The sequence below is a fragment of the Lissotriton helveticus genome, chromosome 4_1 (assembly GCF_964261635.1).
Source record: "Lissotriton helveticus chromosome 4_1, aLisHel1.1, whole genome shotgun sequence".
In the NCBI taxonomy this organism is placed as follows: Eukaryota; Metazoa; Chordata; class Amphibia; order Caudata; family Salamandridae; genus Lissotriton; species Lissotriton helveticus.
This window is the reverse complement of record NC_136063.1, coordinates 293,822,807-293,838,667: the sequence shown is the minus strand read 5'-3', so window position 1 is coordinate 293,838,667 and position 15,861 is coordinate 293,822,807. Positions and strand designations below refer to the sequence as shown.

The following is a 15,861-nucleotide window of genomic DNA, read 5'->3' as shown; positions in this document are numbered from 1 at the left end:
CCTGATGGAGCAGTGAGAAAGGGACTCATGTCTGAGTATACCCTGCCACACCTATAGTGGCCAAAAACGATTCAGAAAAGGGGGTGGTGATGAACAGAGTGTCTGAATTAAGCAGACCACTCTTACCCAGTCCAAAGATCAGGGCTTGATCCATCACCGTTATTTATCTCACTGCCCCATCCCAGCTCAGAACCTGGCTATATGCAAATTAGTCTGTCCCTGGCCCAGTGCATCATGGGAACAGGGCAGACCAAACTACCAAGCCAATTCTTCACCAGAAAGGAGACAAGCTACCGGGGACCGGTTTCTGGCATTTCAGCCTCTTCGGCCCGGCTTGCTTGAATCCTGATGGAGCAGTGAGAAAGGGACTCATGTCTGAGTATACCCTGCCACACCTATAGTGGCCAAAAACGATTCAGAAAAGGGGGTGGTGATGAACAGAGTGTCTGAATTAAGCAGACCACTCTTACCCAGTCCAAAGATCAGGGCTTGATCCATCACCGTTATTTATCTCACTGCCCCATCCCAGCTCAGAACCTGGCTATATGCAAATTAGTCTGTCCCTGGCCCAGTGCATCATGGGAACAGGGCAGACCAAACTACCAAGCCAATTCTTCACCAGAAAGGAGACAAGCTACCGGGGACCGGTTTCTGGCATTTCAGCCTCTTCGGCCCGGCTTGCTTGAATCCTGATGGAGCAGTGAGAAAGGGACTCATGTCTGAGTATACTCAGATGTGAGTCCCTTGCTCATTGCACCATCAGGATTCAAGCAAGCCGGGCCGAAGACGGCTGTAATGCCAGAAACCGGTCCCCGGAAGCTTGTTTCCTTCCCAGTGTAAGAATTGGCTTTTGTAGTCTGGTCTGCCCTGTTCCCATGATGCACTGGGCCAGGGACAGATTAATTTGCATACAGCCAGGTTCTGAAACTGGGATGCTGCAATGAGCTAAAAAACGGTGTTGGATCTAGCCCTGATCTCTTGACTGGGTGAGAGTACTCTGCTTAATTCAGAGACTCTGTCCATCACCACCCCTTGTTGTAAATAATTTTGTCCACCCTAAGCGTGGAAGGGTATACTCAGATGTGAGTCCCTTGCTCATTGCACCATCAGGATTCAAGCAAGCCGGGCCGAAGACGGCTGTAATGCCAGAAACCGGTCCCCGGAAGCTTGTTTCCTTCCCAGTGTAAGAATTGGCTTTTGTAGTCTGGTCTGCCCTGTTCCCATGATGCACTGGGCCAGGGACAGATTAATTTGCATACAGCCAGGTTCTGAAACTGGGATGCTGCAATGAGCTAAAAAACGGTGTTGGATCTAGCCCTGATCTCTTGACTGGGTGAGAGTACTCTGCTTAATTCAGAGACTCTGTCCATCACCACCCCTTGTTGTAAATAATTTTGTCCACCCTAAGCGTGGAAGGGTATACTCAGATGTGAGTCCCTTGCTCATTGCACCATCAGGATTCAAGCAAGCCGGGCCGAAGACGGCTGTAATGCCAGAAACCGGTCCCCGGAAGCTTGTTTCCTTCCCAGTGTAAGAATTGGCTTTTGTAGTCTGGTCTGCCCTGTTCCCATGATGCACTGGGCCAGGGACAGATTAATTTGCATACAGCCAGGTTCTGAAACTGGGATGCTGCAATGAGCTAAAAAACGGTGTTGGATCTAGCCCTGATCTCTTGACTGGGTGAGAGTACTCTGCTTAATTCAGAGACTCTGTCCATCACCACCCCTTGTTGTAAATAATTTTGTCCACCCTAAGCGTGGAAGGGTATACTCAGATGTGAGTCCCTTGCTCATTGCACCATCAGGATTCAAGCAAGCCGGGCCGAAGACGGCTGTAATGCCAGAAACCGGTCCCCGGAAGCTTGTTTCCTTCCCAGTGTAAGAATTGGCTTTTGTAGTCTGGTCTGCCCTGTTCCCATGATGCACTGGGCCAGGGACAGATTAATTTGCATACAGCCAGGTTCTGAAACTGGGATGCTGCAATGAGCTAAAAAACGGTGTTGGATCTAGCCCTGATCTCTTGACTGGGTGAGAGTACTCTGCTTAATTCAGAGACTCTGTCCATCACCACCCCTTGTTGTAAATAATTTTGTCCACCCTAAGCGTGGAAGGGTATACTCAGATGTGAGTCCCTTGCTCATTGCACCATCAGGATTCAAGCAAGCCGGGCCGAAGACGGCTGTAATGCCAGAAACCGGTCCCCGGAAGCTTGTTTCCTTCCCAGTGTAAGAATTGGCTTTTGTAGTCTGGTCTGCCCTGTTCCCATGATGCACTGGGCCAGGGACAGATTAATTTGCATACAGCCAGGTTCTGAAACTGGGATGCTGCAATGAGCTAAAAAACGGTGTTGGATCTAGCCCTGATCTCTTGACTGGGTGAGAGTACTCTGCTTAATTCAGAGACTCTGTCCATCACCACCCCTTGTTGTAAACAGTCTCTAAAGCCTGCCAATGACATCCAGCATATCTAAGATAGAGAAAAGGTAGCTTCAGTCCACTGTGTTGAACGCCTTTTCTAAGTCTAAAACCAGGCAGCCTGCATACGGCCATCAAGTTGGGGTAAGCTCCATGACCCTATGCAAGCGTCTAACAATTAGGGTTGTGGATCGCTCTGGAATGAAGCCGGTCTGGTATGGATGTACCAGGTGTGGCAAGTGTTCCATCAAGTGGACCGCTATGATGTTACTGAGTATTTTATAATCCGTACCCAGCATAGACAAAGCATGGTAAGACGTGACTTCTCGTGGATCCCAGTGAGACTTTGGCAGAGACACCTGTAGAAATTTGCAGAGGGGCTGTGGAAGGCTGCCTTCTGCAAGCACAGCGTGATACAGCTCTTACAGCTTGGGGGTCGGGTAGGAAGTGGGGGTCTCAGCTTGGTAGTTTATGATCGAGAATAATTTCCCAAGGTACTCCACACCTGTGACCTGTGTTTGAAGAGTGGAGTGACAGTGGATGTCATCAAATCGCACATATAGCTCATGCGGGATCAAATAGTGTGCGTACTTCCTTGCTCCCGGGTATAAGGTACATCCACTATTGAGCGGGGACCAGTGTGTGAGCTATTGGGTAAGGTAGGTAGCCGCTGCTACCACTGGCAAAGTGAGCAGCGGAGGTTGCGAGTGATCTATCTGCGGGTCAAGGATACAATTAAAATTCCCTCCCAGAATCCAGGAGACATGAGACCAGCATTCTAGGGTTACAGGCACGTGTGCTAGGAAAGTTGATTGAGTCGTATTTGGTGCATAAATACTATCCAACAATAATGGCTTACCATCAAGTTGGCCATCCACCAGGACATAGCGCCCCTTAGAGTCTATTACTTCAGCCATAGTGTGGAATGCAACCCCCGGGCAGACCCATATAAGTGCTCCTCTCACAAAGCCTGAGTAGATCGTGCAGAAGCACTGCCCCGTCAGCTCTTCCGCAAGCCATCCTCCTCGTCCATAGCGATATGAGTTTCCTGGAGGAGCGCTATCTGAGCACCTCTCCTCACATACAACAATGTCATTACCAACACACAGGGAAGGGGGGATGTGCACACGGGAGGGCCGCACACAGTTAAATCTCTGCCACTGAGGGTAAGTGTCTATGATGTAGGTGTGTTCACTGAGTGAGGGGTAGTCTTGCAAGGAGGATGTGTACATCTACAAGCCTCTGGTTTCAGGTAGTCAGTGCACTCTGCCACTGGATACAGCACTCACCAAAAGGACGACTGAGTCAGGATGGCCACAGAGTCAGTGCTACTCACAGAATCACAGGAATATGTCTTGGAGAGATTATCATCCGTCGGGCCTCGGTGGGGATGTGCCTCTCAGCCCACCAGTATGTTGCTGTGGTCAGGGCCAATTACCGATCCTCCCTCGCCTTTGCTGGTTTTGGGGGTCATGCTCAGAAGTACAGGTCTGCGCCCCCTGTTCCAGTGCCAGCCAGCTCTTTTGAAGACATCCCCTCACGTCCTGTATGTGGAGGTTGTTTTGGTGGAACCAACCTTCTGAATGTTTTGCCATGCCTTCAAGTCCCTGAAGTCTGGTGTTGAGAGATCGTACCTTGCCCTTTACGTCCTTCGGGCCACGGTGTAAGCTTGCTGTGACATTCTCCATGTCATCCACCCATGTCCTGAGTAGACCCACTTCAAGGATGACCACTTCAATCCTGCCAGGTAGCTCCTGTCTGTAATCTGGCTTGCTCCCAGAACATGTCCAGTTTTTCTTCCGTGGTGGTTGTCGGCATGGTCTCCTGACCAAATGCAACGTCTTCACGGCTCAGGCACCTTGCTTTGGCACTCCCTAGTCTGGGGACCTGCGCCAACGCGTCCACCCATGAGGCAGCTGGATAGTCACTCCCAGTAAGAGCAGAGCAGCAGATTTCACTCTTACTCTTTATCCTTCTAGATTAGTCTTTTCTAAGTCTCAACTAATCTTTCACTGATCATAAAGTTATTTCCTCTGGTCAATGGACCAAATTAGTTGAACTAGTTGATGCTGAAATGACATAAATCCATGTATTCGCAAATATGAAATTATCACAGAGTCGGGAAATATTTTAAATCTTTATCTAAGAATATTTTTATGTGAACCACTTACAAAGTACAGAACAGGCTCCGTCTCTCATAGGAAGGAAGATTCAATCAAAAATATCATTAAAATACATTAATTGATACTATGCAATGACAATGCATGGAAAGGAGAGGATAGAGAGAAAAGAAAACCTGGCCAAGGAGTTAGGAAGGGTCCCCAAGGAAGGATCTGGTGACCAAAGGCTTCAGGACAGGAATCAGGACAGGACAAATGTCTTCTCTATCACCGACTCTTGTGTAGCACCCCTCTCTGACACTCCTCTCCTGCTCGAGATTCTTCCACGATCTTCTTCTAAGTAAATTAATTTAAAATAAATTCGTTCTGTATTCGATTCTTCTTCAGTTTCTCTCGTCACCCCGACGGCATCCCAACCTCTTCAGCATTCAGCCTCAACGTCTTCTTGTGCTCTCGGACAGCATACCGGTCTCATGCTAACTAACTAACTAAAGATACCTCAATTATACCTTTCTGTATGCTTGTACCACCCGTTAATGTTTCACACTCATGAAACTCCTAACTCTGATTGGACAGGCGAGGGGAGGTGATCAACACACCATGCTTACATATCACTCTTTTCAGTTAGCCCTTTTTTAATAAACCCGTCCCCTTAAGTCTTTATTCAAACTTTATTTCCCACCCGCATTCACATTCTTTTTGCAATATTTATAATAGCATTCACAGTTTCTTCCATCCTGGTGAACTCTTCACCACTCGGTTCTCAGGCCAGGACACTCAGTGGCCTTGGCTTGTATTCAAGTTTGTAGTCATCATTCCAGATTCTCTCTCAATAGGCATGCGCAGATGAACATCACAGTCACATGCTTCTGCTTACTTCTGTCAAGCTTGGGAGGCCCAAAAGCGTACTAACATTAAGGACAGAATAACAGATGTAATTTTCCAAAATAAATGATTTCACTGAATACCACCTATCTCTATTCTAACCCCATTTACTTATTAATACTTTCCCCGCATTAGCATTAGTAAAATAACTTGATTAGTTTCCAGCAAAGCAGATGCCAAGCATGTGAGTTTCAAAGCAGCCATTTTGTTAGCTACTGCGCAAGCGCAGGAAATTCCCTCCAAACAAAAGTACGTCATACTACATAGATGCAGTAGATACATGCGTACTAAAGATTTTCAGTTAGGGGCCATTTTAGATTTTCACTCGAGTTATTTGTTAGTAAGACACATAGGCAAGCTTCGCTTTCTTGTAAATGTAATTGTTAGACCTGGCACCATTGGCGTGGGTCTCCCTTCCATTTTTGCTGTTGCCTCATGTATTTTTGCTGGTGTTTGATGCTTTGGGCACTGTGCCACTGCTATCCAGTGCCACCGTGCAAGTGCTCCTTATTATAAATTGATGTATTAATCAGTGGTTCCATGTTTGGCTACTTGGTTTACTTATCAGACCCTAGTCTAGTGCACTGAGTGTGCCCAGGGCATGTAAATCCAAATGCTGCTGGTGGGCCTGCAGCACTGGTTGTGCCACCCACAGAAGCAGCCTCATAAGATGTGTCTAAGGTCTGCCATTGCATAGCCTGCGTGCAGTCTGGCACTGTCATGCTGACTGGGCAAGAACAGCACCCACTTGCCAGTCCCTAAACCTTCCCTTTTCTTCATATCAGTCACCCCTATGGTAGGCCCAAGGGTAGGGTGCATTGTAAGTATATGGTAAGACACACCCTGATGTGTGTGGCATGTCCTAATAGTGAATTACAGCCATTTCTCGTTTTTCACTATTGCAAGGCTACCTATTCTCCATAGGCCAGAATGGGCTGTTAGAGTTATTACATTTTGTAATCCTAACTGTCTCAGAGAATGATAAAATACATCTTTTAGTGACGTTGGTTTTAACATTCTGGGTTTGCAAATACCACTTTTAGAAAGTAGGTATTCCTTTATCTGGTTTTGTGAGTGACAGGGCTGGGGGATTCGAAGAGACAGGCTGGGTCAGCCCAGTGGTGAATAGAGAGATCTGCATCTAGATGGGAGGAAGGAGTTGTACCTGAACCTTGAATAGGGCTGTGCCTGCCTTCCACAATGCTGGCTCCACCTCCTGGGGAGCGGCTGAAGTCTCTGCCCTGCACACTGAACGAAGAGAAGGAGTCCTGTAAACAAAGTGCTCTAGGACTGTACTTGCCTTCCACAATGCTGGCTCCACCTCCTGTGGGGCGCATGATGTGCCTGCCCTGCACTGTGAAAGGAACGGAGAAGTCTGGTAAACAGAGTGCTTCAGAACTGGTTTGGACTGGGCAAAGGCCCCTCTCCCCTCAGAGAACAAAGGAGTTTGGGGTATAAATATTGGGACCCTGATCCCATGAAATTAGATCACTTTTGGACTACAAGAAGAAATCTTTACTGAGGAGAGGAACCTGAAGAAACTGAGGAGAGACTATTCCCAAACTGAAGTGTTGCTTGGGAGATTGGCCTGAAGTGGTTGCCTTACTGCCAAAGGAAGGAGAAAGGAACTTTGTGTACTTTGCTTTCAACTTGTGAAGGATCTCCAAGGGCTTGAAAAAGAGCTTGCCTCCTGCTGAAGTCTCAGGGACAGCAGACTTTAACCCCCAGCTCCTCAGAGTTCTTTGGAAGTGCCTGCTGCTGTTTTGGGCCTTCTGAGGAACTGGGTGTCGCAAGGAGCTGGAAGCGTGACTCAACGAGAAGAAGTGTGTCACCGTCGCTGGGCCTGCCGTCGCAACTCCGAAGGAGGATGTCGCCGCTGGAACTGTTGCACTGCACCGCATCGGAGAGAAGCGTGCTGCAACGAAGAGGAAGCGTGTCGCCATCGCTGCTGCTGCCGTCGCAACTCCGAAGGAGGGTGTCACCGCTGTAGCTGTCGCTTTGCACTGCAACAAGAGAAGAATCTCGCAATGAGGTCGGAGCGTGTCACCGTCGCTGTGCCTGCCGTCGCAACTCCGAAGGAGGGTGTCGCAGCTGGAACTGTTGCACTGTACCACATCGAAGAGGCACAGGGTCAGACTGATTTGCATATGGCTATGTCTGAACTGGGGTGGCAGAGTGGGCTAATGAACGGTGATGGATTAAACCTAGATCTGTTGACTGGGTGTGAGTGTTTGATTGGTTCAGATGCTCCGTCCATCACCACCCCTTTTGTACCACATCGAAGAGGAGCACCTCGCATCCCTGAGAAGCGCGCCGCCATCAGGGCTGCTGCCGTCGCATCGTAGACAACGCCACTGTAGTTGGTGCATCTTGTGGAAGCTTCACGCATCGTGGGAGAAGAGTGTCGCCGCTGGAACTTCTGCCATCGCATCGCGGAACAACGGTGTCTCAGCTGCAGTCCACGCATCAAACCGAGAACTTCTTGCATCGCCGAGAAGCATGCCGTATCTGGAAGATCTTCACGTCTTTATTTCTTTGCACCTGAACTTTGCTGCATTTCCCTCGCTGCGACATTAATTGGCGTGGAACCTAAGGTACATTGACGCAAAGTGTTGCATCTAAGAACTGAACTAAACTAAGCTTAAGCTACCATCTTAAAGTAACAGTATTGTGTATTTTTGTCATTGATGGTCTTGTGGTAACTCTATATAAAGTCTACTTATTTTTTATATAAAATCTGTGTGGTGTCCATTTGTAGTGTGGTCACTGGGTTACTGTATGTGGTCACAAGTGCTTAACACACAATGCCTCTGAGATAAGGCCTGTCTGCTTGTGCCAAGCTACCAAGGGGGTGAGCAGGGGTTATTTTATGAGGGTAATCCCCTTATCCTGAATAGAGGCGAGGGTTCCTATTTGTCACAAGTACCTACCTGTGCCAACTAGAGACTCCCAAATCTAACAGTAATGTTGTGCATATTAATTTACACAAAACAAGGTTAATATGGGGTTAGAAGTTACTTGAAAGGATTGTGTCCGAGCAAGTCTCTTTTCTACGAGTCCCTGCTCCATCAGCATCATTCCACTGTTTTTGAACACTTGCAAACTGCCAATGGTCTTCATAAATTGCTTGACGTGTATCTCAGATGCATTCACTCCATTGCTTATTAACAAATGTTGAGAAATCTGTCTTCATTGCACAGCAGTTACTAAAAGTAAGGACATTTATGGAAGTGCAGAAAGGGTAGTAAAGGTATCATCCTTCTAATAGTTGGGGATACACTTTTATTGTTTCTTGAATATGGCCAATCTCCAGCAAGCTAGAATTTTAAGTGTGGGCCGGTCTCATGGGGCTATAATTTTTATTGATGATGTGAGTATAACCCGTGATTAAGGTTTGTAAGGCTAAATCTGTCCTAACACCCGTACATAAACTACGCTATGTGAGAGAAATAATACATTGGTTACTCTATTGGGTGGGGGATACATTTAGCAATAAATAAAAATGCTGCCTTGACTCAAACCTTAATCTAAGATGTTTGCAAAAACCTAATTGATTAAGTTGAGATGGCAAGGAAACTTCTGGAAACTGCCCTTGCTGAGAAAAGGTGACAAAAGTTTTATTTATAAACACTACTTGCGCTTATGTTTAATGAACTGCAAACATTTAAAGTTACAAAAATCTATGGATGAGGCTTATGTATGGGAAAATTAAAGGGAAGTGGAGAGAAGTCCATGTCATTAGGCAATTGTAATATTATATTCCTATTGACAGCATTTCAGAATAGAGGAAATAATCGAAATGTTGGCATAGGACAATGTTGCTTATATATGCTCGTATAACAAGCAAATTATAACAAGCATTTGCAATGCAATAGGTCTCGCATTAGGAAAGAGTGAGCTATTGGTATTGTAAATGACACAATTTTTTTAATATGTGTTGGCTTTGAAAATATATAAATTAATAGCATAGTTATTCACAAAGCCAATAGCTTACACTTTCCTAATGAGAGTCCTATTGGCTATGGCAATGCTTGTTGGTAGCAAGCAAGGACAGTGCTGCTGTGGTGCTGAGTGATGATGTGGTTGGGCTGAGTGATGTGGTGGTGTCCCCGAGTGATGTGATGTTGTCCCCGAGTGATTTGGTGGTGTCCCCGAGTGATAGAGGGTGGAGTTGGAGGGTGGAGTTGGAGTTGGAGGGTGGAGTTGGAGGGTGGAGTTGGAGTTGGAGGGTGGAGTTGGAGGGTGGAATTGGAGGGTCGAGTTGGAGTTTGAGGGTGGAGGTGGAGTTGGAGGGTGGAGGTGGAGTTGGAGTTGGAGGGTGGAGCTGGAGTTGGAGGGTGGAGGTGGAGTTGGAGGGTGGAGGTGGAGTTGGATGGTGGCGGGTGGAGTTGGAGGGTGGAGACAAGCAAATTATAAAAAAATTTAAACTGCTTTTCTTGGGAAGTTAAAAACAAGCGTTCAACTACTTATTTTTGTCACTGAAACTCATCATCTAGACCAGTGGTTCTTAAACGTTTGACTTGTGTGAAACCCTACTTATTCATTACTGAAAACTGGGGATCCCCAGTGACTCTATCAGGATCAGGAGACCCCACAGAGTCATTACTGGAAGCCGGAGACCCAGGTCTAAGTAGTTTCATTGATTTGAATCACAAAACAATGCACAAATAATACAGAAACAAGCATTTATCAACCATTACACAAACTAGTTTTTTTTTTAAATCTAAACGTTATTTTAATAGGAAGGCTGGAGCTCCAATTGAGGCCACTCATCAGCCATACTATATTCTGTTTGATGCACTTGCACTGCTCCCACAAATCAATCTGAGGATACTAACTTAATTTTTAGCCTCCAATTTCAAAATACTTAAAATTTACAGAACATCTTAAAATTTGCCATTTTCAATTTTGCTCTTTGTTTATACATACTTTCTTAATCTTTTATTATTATTTACCTTTCTAAGCAGTCGCGAACCCCCTGAGTAGGCTTTGCGGGTCCTCCGAATTCCCCGGACCACAGGTTAAGAACCACTGATCTATGCAATTTAGGGCTTTCTAACCCCTGCTGTAAAACAAAAAATTCTAAATCAATAAGGCCTTGACCACAATCAATACTTGGGGACAGCATATAAAACTCTGCCTTTTGATTATTTATATTTGTGAATAAAAATATATATAGTGTTGTTTAGTTGTTTTCTTGATATTGCATAATGATTTATCAAAATGAATTTCCAAAGAAATTCTCCTTCACTAGGGGTTGAAATTGCAGTGAAAATGAAAGGGTACCGGGGTGCTTCTGGGCAATCTCCCAGTGACTCCTAATTTGAGTGACATCATCAACAAATTATCTTGAATACTTATGTGCAGAAGATTGAACTGTTTGGCTCTGTCTGAGCCTATATATTACACTTCCTGATAGGGTGCATTTGAGCAGTTCTTATTCCACCTTTTTACTGCCACAGTTCATCCCGTTCTGTAACTATGGGGCTCCCTAGCGGGACTTGTTTTCACATATTCGTTTTAATATTTATATTTAGCCTCTAATGAAATTCATCTGGTCCCACAAATTCTATTTATATATTTATACCAATGACATTCACCTCATCACACAACTTAGGGCCTCATTTTGATGTAGGTGGGACTGCCCCCGACAGGCCGTTAATGGCGGTCCCACCGACATCCAGGCCATCGATCCAACCACCGTATGTTGATACGTACGGTCCGACTGCAGTGGTCTGGGGGACAGACTGCCGTCTATGACAGGCTCAAGGAGACCATCGTGGCGGCAGTCGGGCACTAATCCCTACCATGGAGGCAGTGACTGTGTAGGCACCGCTGTAGGGATTAGGATGTCTAGTTACAAACAGCCTTTTTATGGTGGTCCCACATCATGAAAAGGCTGGCAGAAAGGGACATTGAGGGCTCCAAGCAGGCCCCCATCCCCCATGGGCCACTGCTTAGTGGGGGCACATATGGTGCCCCCCAAACGTCCATGCACGGTGTGCCAGGCATCACATACACAGTGCATAGATGTTTGAAAACATGCCCTTTGCTGGGCCCCAGCACAAGCCACAGTAAGAAAATGCAGTTTCTGGCCACCTGCACAGCGGTCTTATCAAAATATGGCAGGTGGGACCATCGACTACTTGCTAGGAGGTCTCAATCCTGCTGCGATGGCGCTTAGATGCCCATCCGACTGCCATCGTAATAAGGTCCATACTGTTTTTAGATTTGTATCATGAAGATTAGAGACTGTGTAGACCTTAAATGGGTTGACATTTTCAACCACTTTTGCTTAAAGTGCTGAGCTCTGGGGTCACTCTCTGTTAACTAACGCCTTGGAAAAGTGTCCTTTTGATAATATAAAGAGAATATGTTTCCTAGTGCTCTATTATACAGGGAAATTATTTTTCTTTGAATGTTGTTTTCATAAAACACTTTCTGGCAAAAATATTATATTGTCTTAATTTTTATTGTAAACATTTACCCGAAAACTACCTGGGTCAAATCACAAGAGATTTTTGATTGATACTATTTCATGTCCATGTGGTAAGCTAAAGCAGTGCTCGGTGTAAACACCTTTTCCCACCAAATTATGAAAACAGGTTCGTAGAGGTGGTAATATGTGACAAGAATGTTTGTGCATATTTATTACGTGACATTTTGTGGCGATGATGTATTATGTTGTTTTCTTTTGCTGTTGTCTTTTGTTCTGCATTATTGCAATGTGTTCAATTCTAGTTTTACAGTGTGCTGCATTGTGCCCTATCATGTTTTAATAGTATTGTTATTTTGCTTCTTGTATGTTATTGTTTTATGTTCTGTTATTTACTGTAGTTGTTTGAATACTTTGTTACATGTGTGGTTACAATCAGCACATGCCTTTAAAGTTCCCTTGGCAAGCAACAATTTACCTCGGTTTACGGTGGAAATATAGTGCTGCTCCAACTGTTCACCCCACCAGACAGCCCAGAACTGTATCAGAGACTGTCTTACATTAGTACTTGCAGTGCTCACTTGATGTGATACAGCCCCTGTCTCCATAGCAGCTCCATCTCAGTGTTCCGAAAAATTATAAATAGGTGTTTCCCTGTCAAGTTGCTTAGTGATCTTCCTGTTTTGGGTTGTCAACCTGGTTCCATTAACACACCATGGGGCCGATTCCGATCTCGCTCGTAAGGGCACCGAATCGGGTTCGGCATTAGCGGATCAGATTCGGGGGCTGAATTTCCGTCCGGTTCGTACACGGGTCCGGACGTCGAAGTACGATGCGAACAAGCGTGAAATATCCGTCCGAATCGTTTCAATCAATCAATCAATCAATACACTTATAGAGCGCGCTACATACCTGTGAGGGTCTCGAGGCGCTGGGGGGGGGGGGGGGCGCTACTGGTCGAAGAGCCAGGTCTTGAGGAGTCTTCTGAAGGTCAGTAGGTCCTGAGTCTGTCGTAGATTGGTTGGGAGAGTGTTCCAGGTCTTGGCGGCGAGGTAGGAGAAGGATCTTCCTCCGGCTGTGGTTTTCCGGATCCGAGGGACTGTGGCGAGGGCGAGGTTGGCAGAGCGGAGGCTTCGGGTGGGGGTGTGGATGCTGAGTCGGTTGTTGAGGTAGGTGGGTCCGGTGTTGTGTAGTGCTTTGTGTGCGTGGATGAGGAGTTTGAAGGTGATCCTCTTGTTGACGGGGAGCCAGTGCAGGCCTCTCAGGTGGGGTGTGATGTGGCTGCGGCGGGGGACATCGAGGATCATTCGAGCCGAGGCGTTCTGGATTCGTTGTAGTCATTTCAGGAGCTTGTTTGTAGTTGCTGAGTAGAGGGCTTTCCCGTAGTCTAGTCTGCTGGTGATGAGGGCCTGGGTGACGGTTTTTCTAGTGTCGGTGGGGATCCATTTGAAGATTCTGCGGAGCATTCGGAGGGTGTTGAAGCAGGACGCAGAGACGGCGTTGACTTGCCTGATCATGGAGAGGGTGGAGTTGAGGATGATCCCCAGGTTGCGTGCGTGGTCTGTGGGTTCCAGGGCTGCGACTAGCGATGTGGGCCACCAGGAGTCGTCCCAGGCTGAAGGGGTGGGTCCGAGGTTGAGGACCTCCGTTTTGTCTGAGTTCAGCTTCAGTCTGCTGTCCTTCATCCAGTCGGCTACGGCCTTCATTCCTCTGTGGAGGTTGCCTTTGGCGGTGTGGGGGTCTTCGGTGAGGGATATGATCAGCTGGGTGTCGTCGGCGTAGGAGATGATGTTGAGGTTATGTTGTCGTGCGACGTGGGCGAGTGGTGCCATGTAGATATTGAACAGCGTCGGGCTGAGGGAAGATCCCTGTGGGAGGCCGCAGATGATCTCGGTGGATTTCGAGCGGAAGGGTGGGAGGCGGATGCTCTGGGTTCTGCTGGTGAGGAAGGATGTGGTCCAGGCCAGGGCCTTCTCTTGAATTCCTGCGTCATGGAGGCGTGCTGATAGGGTGCGGTGGCAGACTGTGTCAAAGGCTGCTGATAGGTCCAGGAAGATGAGGGCGGCTGTTTCTCCTCTGTCCATCAGGATCCTGACGTCGTCAGTGGCGGCGATAAGGGCGGTCTCGGTGCTGTGGTTGCTGCGAAAACCGGATTGGGAGGGGTCCAGGATGTTGTTGTCTTCAAGGTAGAGGGTTAGCTGTTTGTTGACGGTCTTCTCTGTCACTTTTGCCGGGAACGGAAGCAGGGAGATGGGCCGAAAGTTCTCAACCGCTCCATACGTCTCAGCCGTAAGCTAACCGTGGCGCGCAATGGAGGCGAATTCCGACCAAGCCAGTACGATGCTCGATTCGGACAGCCGGATCGAGTCGGAGCTTCTGGCTTGCAATAGCTCTAGGAGATGGGCTTTGGGGGTCTGCATCGGACCCCCTGTTACCCGCAGTCTCATGACTCGGACACAGGAGGAGACCCATGGGTCTCCCCAACACAGGCAGGTACGGTGCGGATGGCACCAACGGGTACCCACTGTAGGGGGCGCACTTGCCCGCAACGTACCCAGTCAGACAATGGAAGCCCATGTATGCATCGTACGATCGGCTGCCATTGACTTCTATGGGAGTCCGACCAAACCGAGTCCGACAGCATACGGCCGCATCGTACTCGCTCGGTTGGACTGCAGGAATCCGGATCAGTCGGAAAACACCCCGGATCCGGCCCGGTCGGAGTGCTTTCCAACCGAGATCGGAATCGGCCCCTTAGCAGAGAAACAAGAAGGTTTTGGTTGTAAGTTGCATCATTACACACACACACACACACACACGCACACCCACACACACACTCACTCTCTCTCTCTCTCTCTCTCTCTCTCTCTCTCTCTCAGAGGTCAGATAATCTAGGCATTGATGACATACACATGATCAGCCATGTGAAATCCAGACAAAAGAGTCTCGCAGCTATGAAATGAAAGCCCTAAACTGGAACTTTCCTCCGAAATACACAGAGCTCCAGATCCTCCAGGGAAAGCAGGAACCTGTCTGTCTACTCATGCTGTCTTCGCCTCAGAGCCTCCTCCTGAGACACTCTCACTCACTGTTCTACCTTCATCAGCAGCATCAACTGCTAAAGGTCATGACACAGTGTGATGTGACGTAACTTATCACAGCATTAGGTCATGTGGCAAAACAACGTAATATAGTACAACACAGAGTAGAGTAACATCACATAATATAACAAAAGAGAGCAGAAAGTAAAAGAGCATAACATAACAGCATAACACAGAATAGCGTGACGTAATATCATACTATCACACAATAGAACAGGACAACAATATAGAATGTTAGCGCAGCATAATATGTTACAAAACATGACAGCTTTATGGCATTGCATAATATAACAGCAATGTGATATGTAGCATGCCAACGGTATGCAAAGTAAAACTTTCCCATTGAATAACAATGGTGGGACCTTCCCTATGCACTGTACATCACCTGGGTAACAGGCCAGCCACAAGTGGATAAGTGACAATAAAGTCCTAAGTGCGCATATTAAGCTATTAAGCTAATGAGCCGGGTACACAACAGTGAGGCACATTCTCTGGCAGAATCCGTGGCACTGAGAGGAGAGTGGCCCGTGAATGTAATGTCGTGTTCAAACAACCACACCCTGGCTGCTCTCTAGACTATCTTGCTGGTTAATCATAAGCACATACGGCGCTCGGAGGCGCAGAGGGAAGGACATGCTTCTAGCAGCCTGAGGCGAGGCGACGTCCGGGCACGAGGGACGCATCAGCAGCCATGGAGAAGCCCCCCAAGACAAAGTAATGTAACGCTCTGCTCAGTTATTGGGGGATTGGTGTCATTGGGGAGGAGAGGCGTGAGAGTAGATAGAAAGAGCAAGGGTGACAGGAAAGCAAAGTGTGACCGAAGGAGAGATGAAAGTTCCAGGAAAGTTTCAATGAATGGCAGGTGTAGAAAGAGAGCAACTGAGAAACGGGCGCGAAAATGTCACC

At 47.2% G+C, this 15,861-nt stretch overlaps 1 protein-coding gene across 1 annotated transcript in view; it reads left to right on the top strand.

Annotated features, from left to right (window-relative positions):
* Positions 1 to 15,528: 15,528 nt before the first annotated feature.
* The window catches only part of FER1L6 (fer-1 like family member 6), a 777,028-nt gene continuing 776,695 nt past the window's right edge, over positions 15,529 to 15,861 (top strand). The window contains exon 1 of the mRNA XM_078686795.1: positions 15,529 to 15,669. Coding sequence (XP_078542921.1) covers positions 15,647 to 15,669 — 23 coding nt within the window. The 5' untranslated portion in view covers positions 15,529 to 15,646. The remainder of the gene's footprint in view (positions 15,670 to 15,861) is intronic.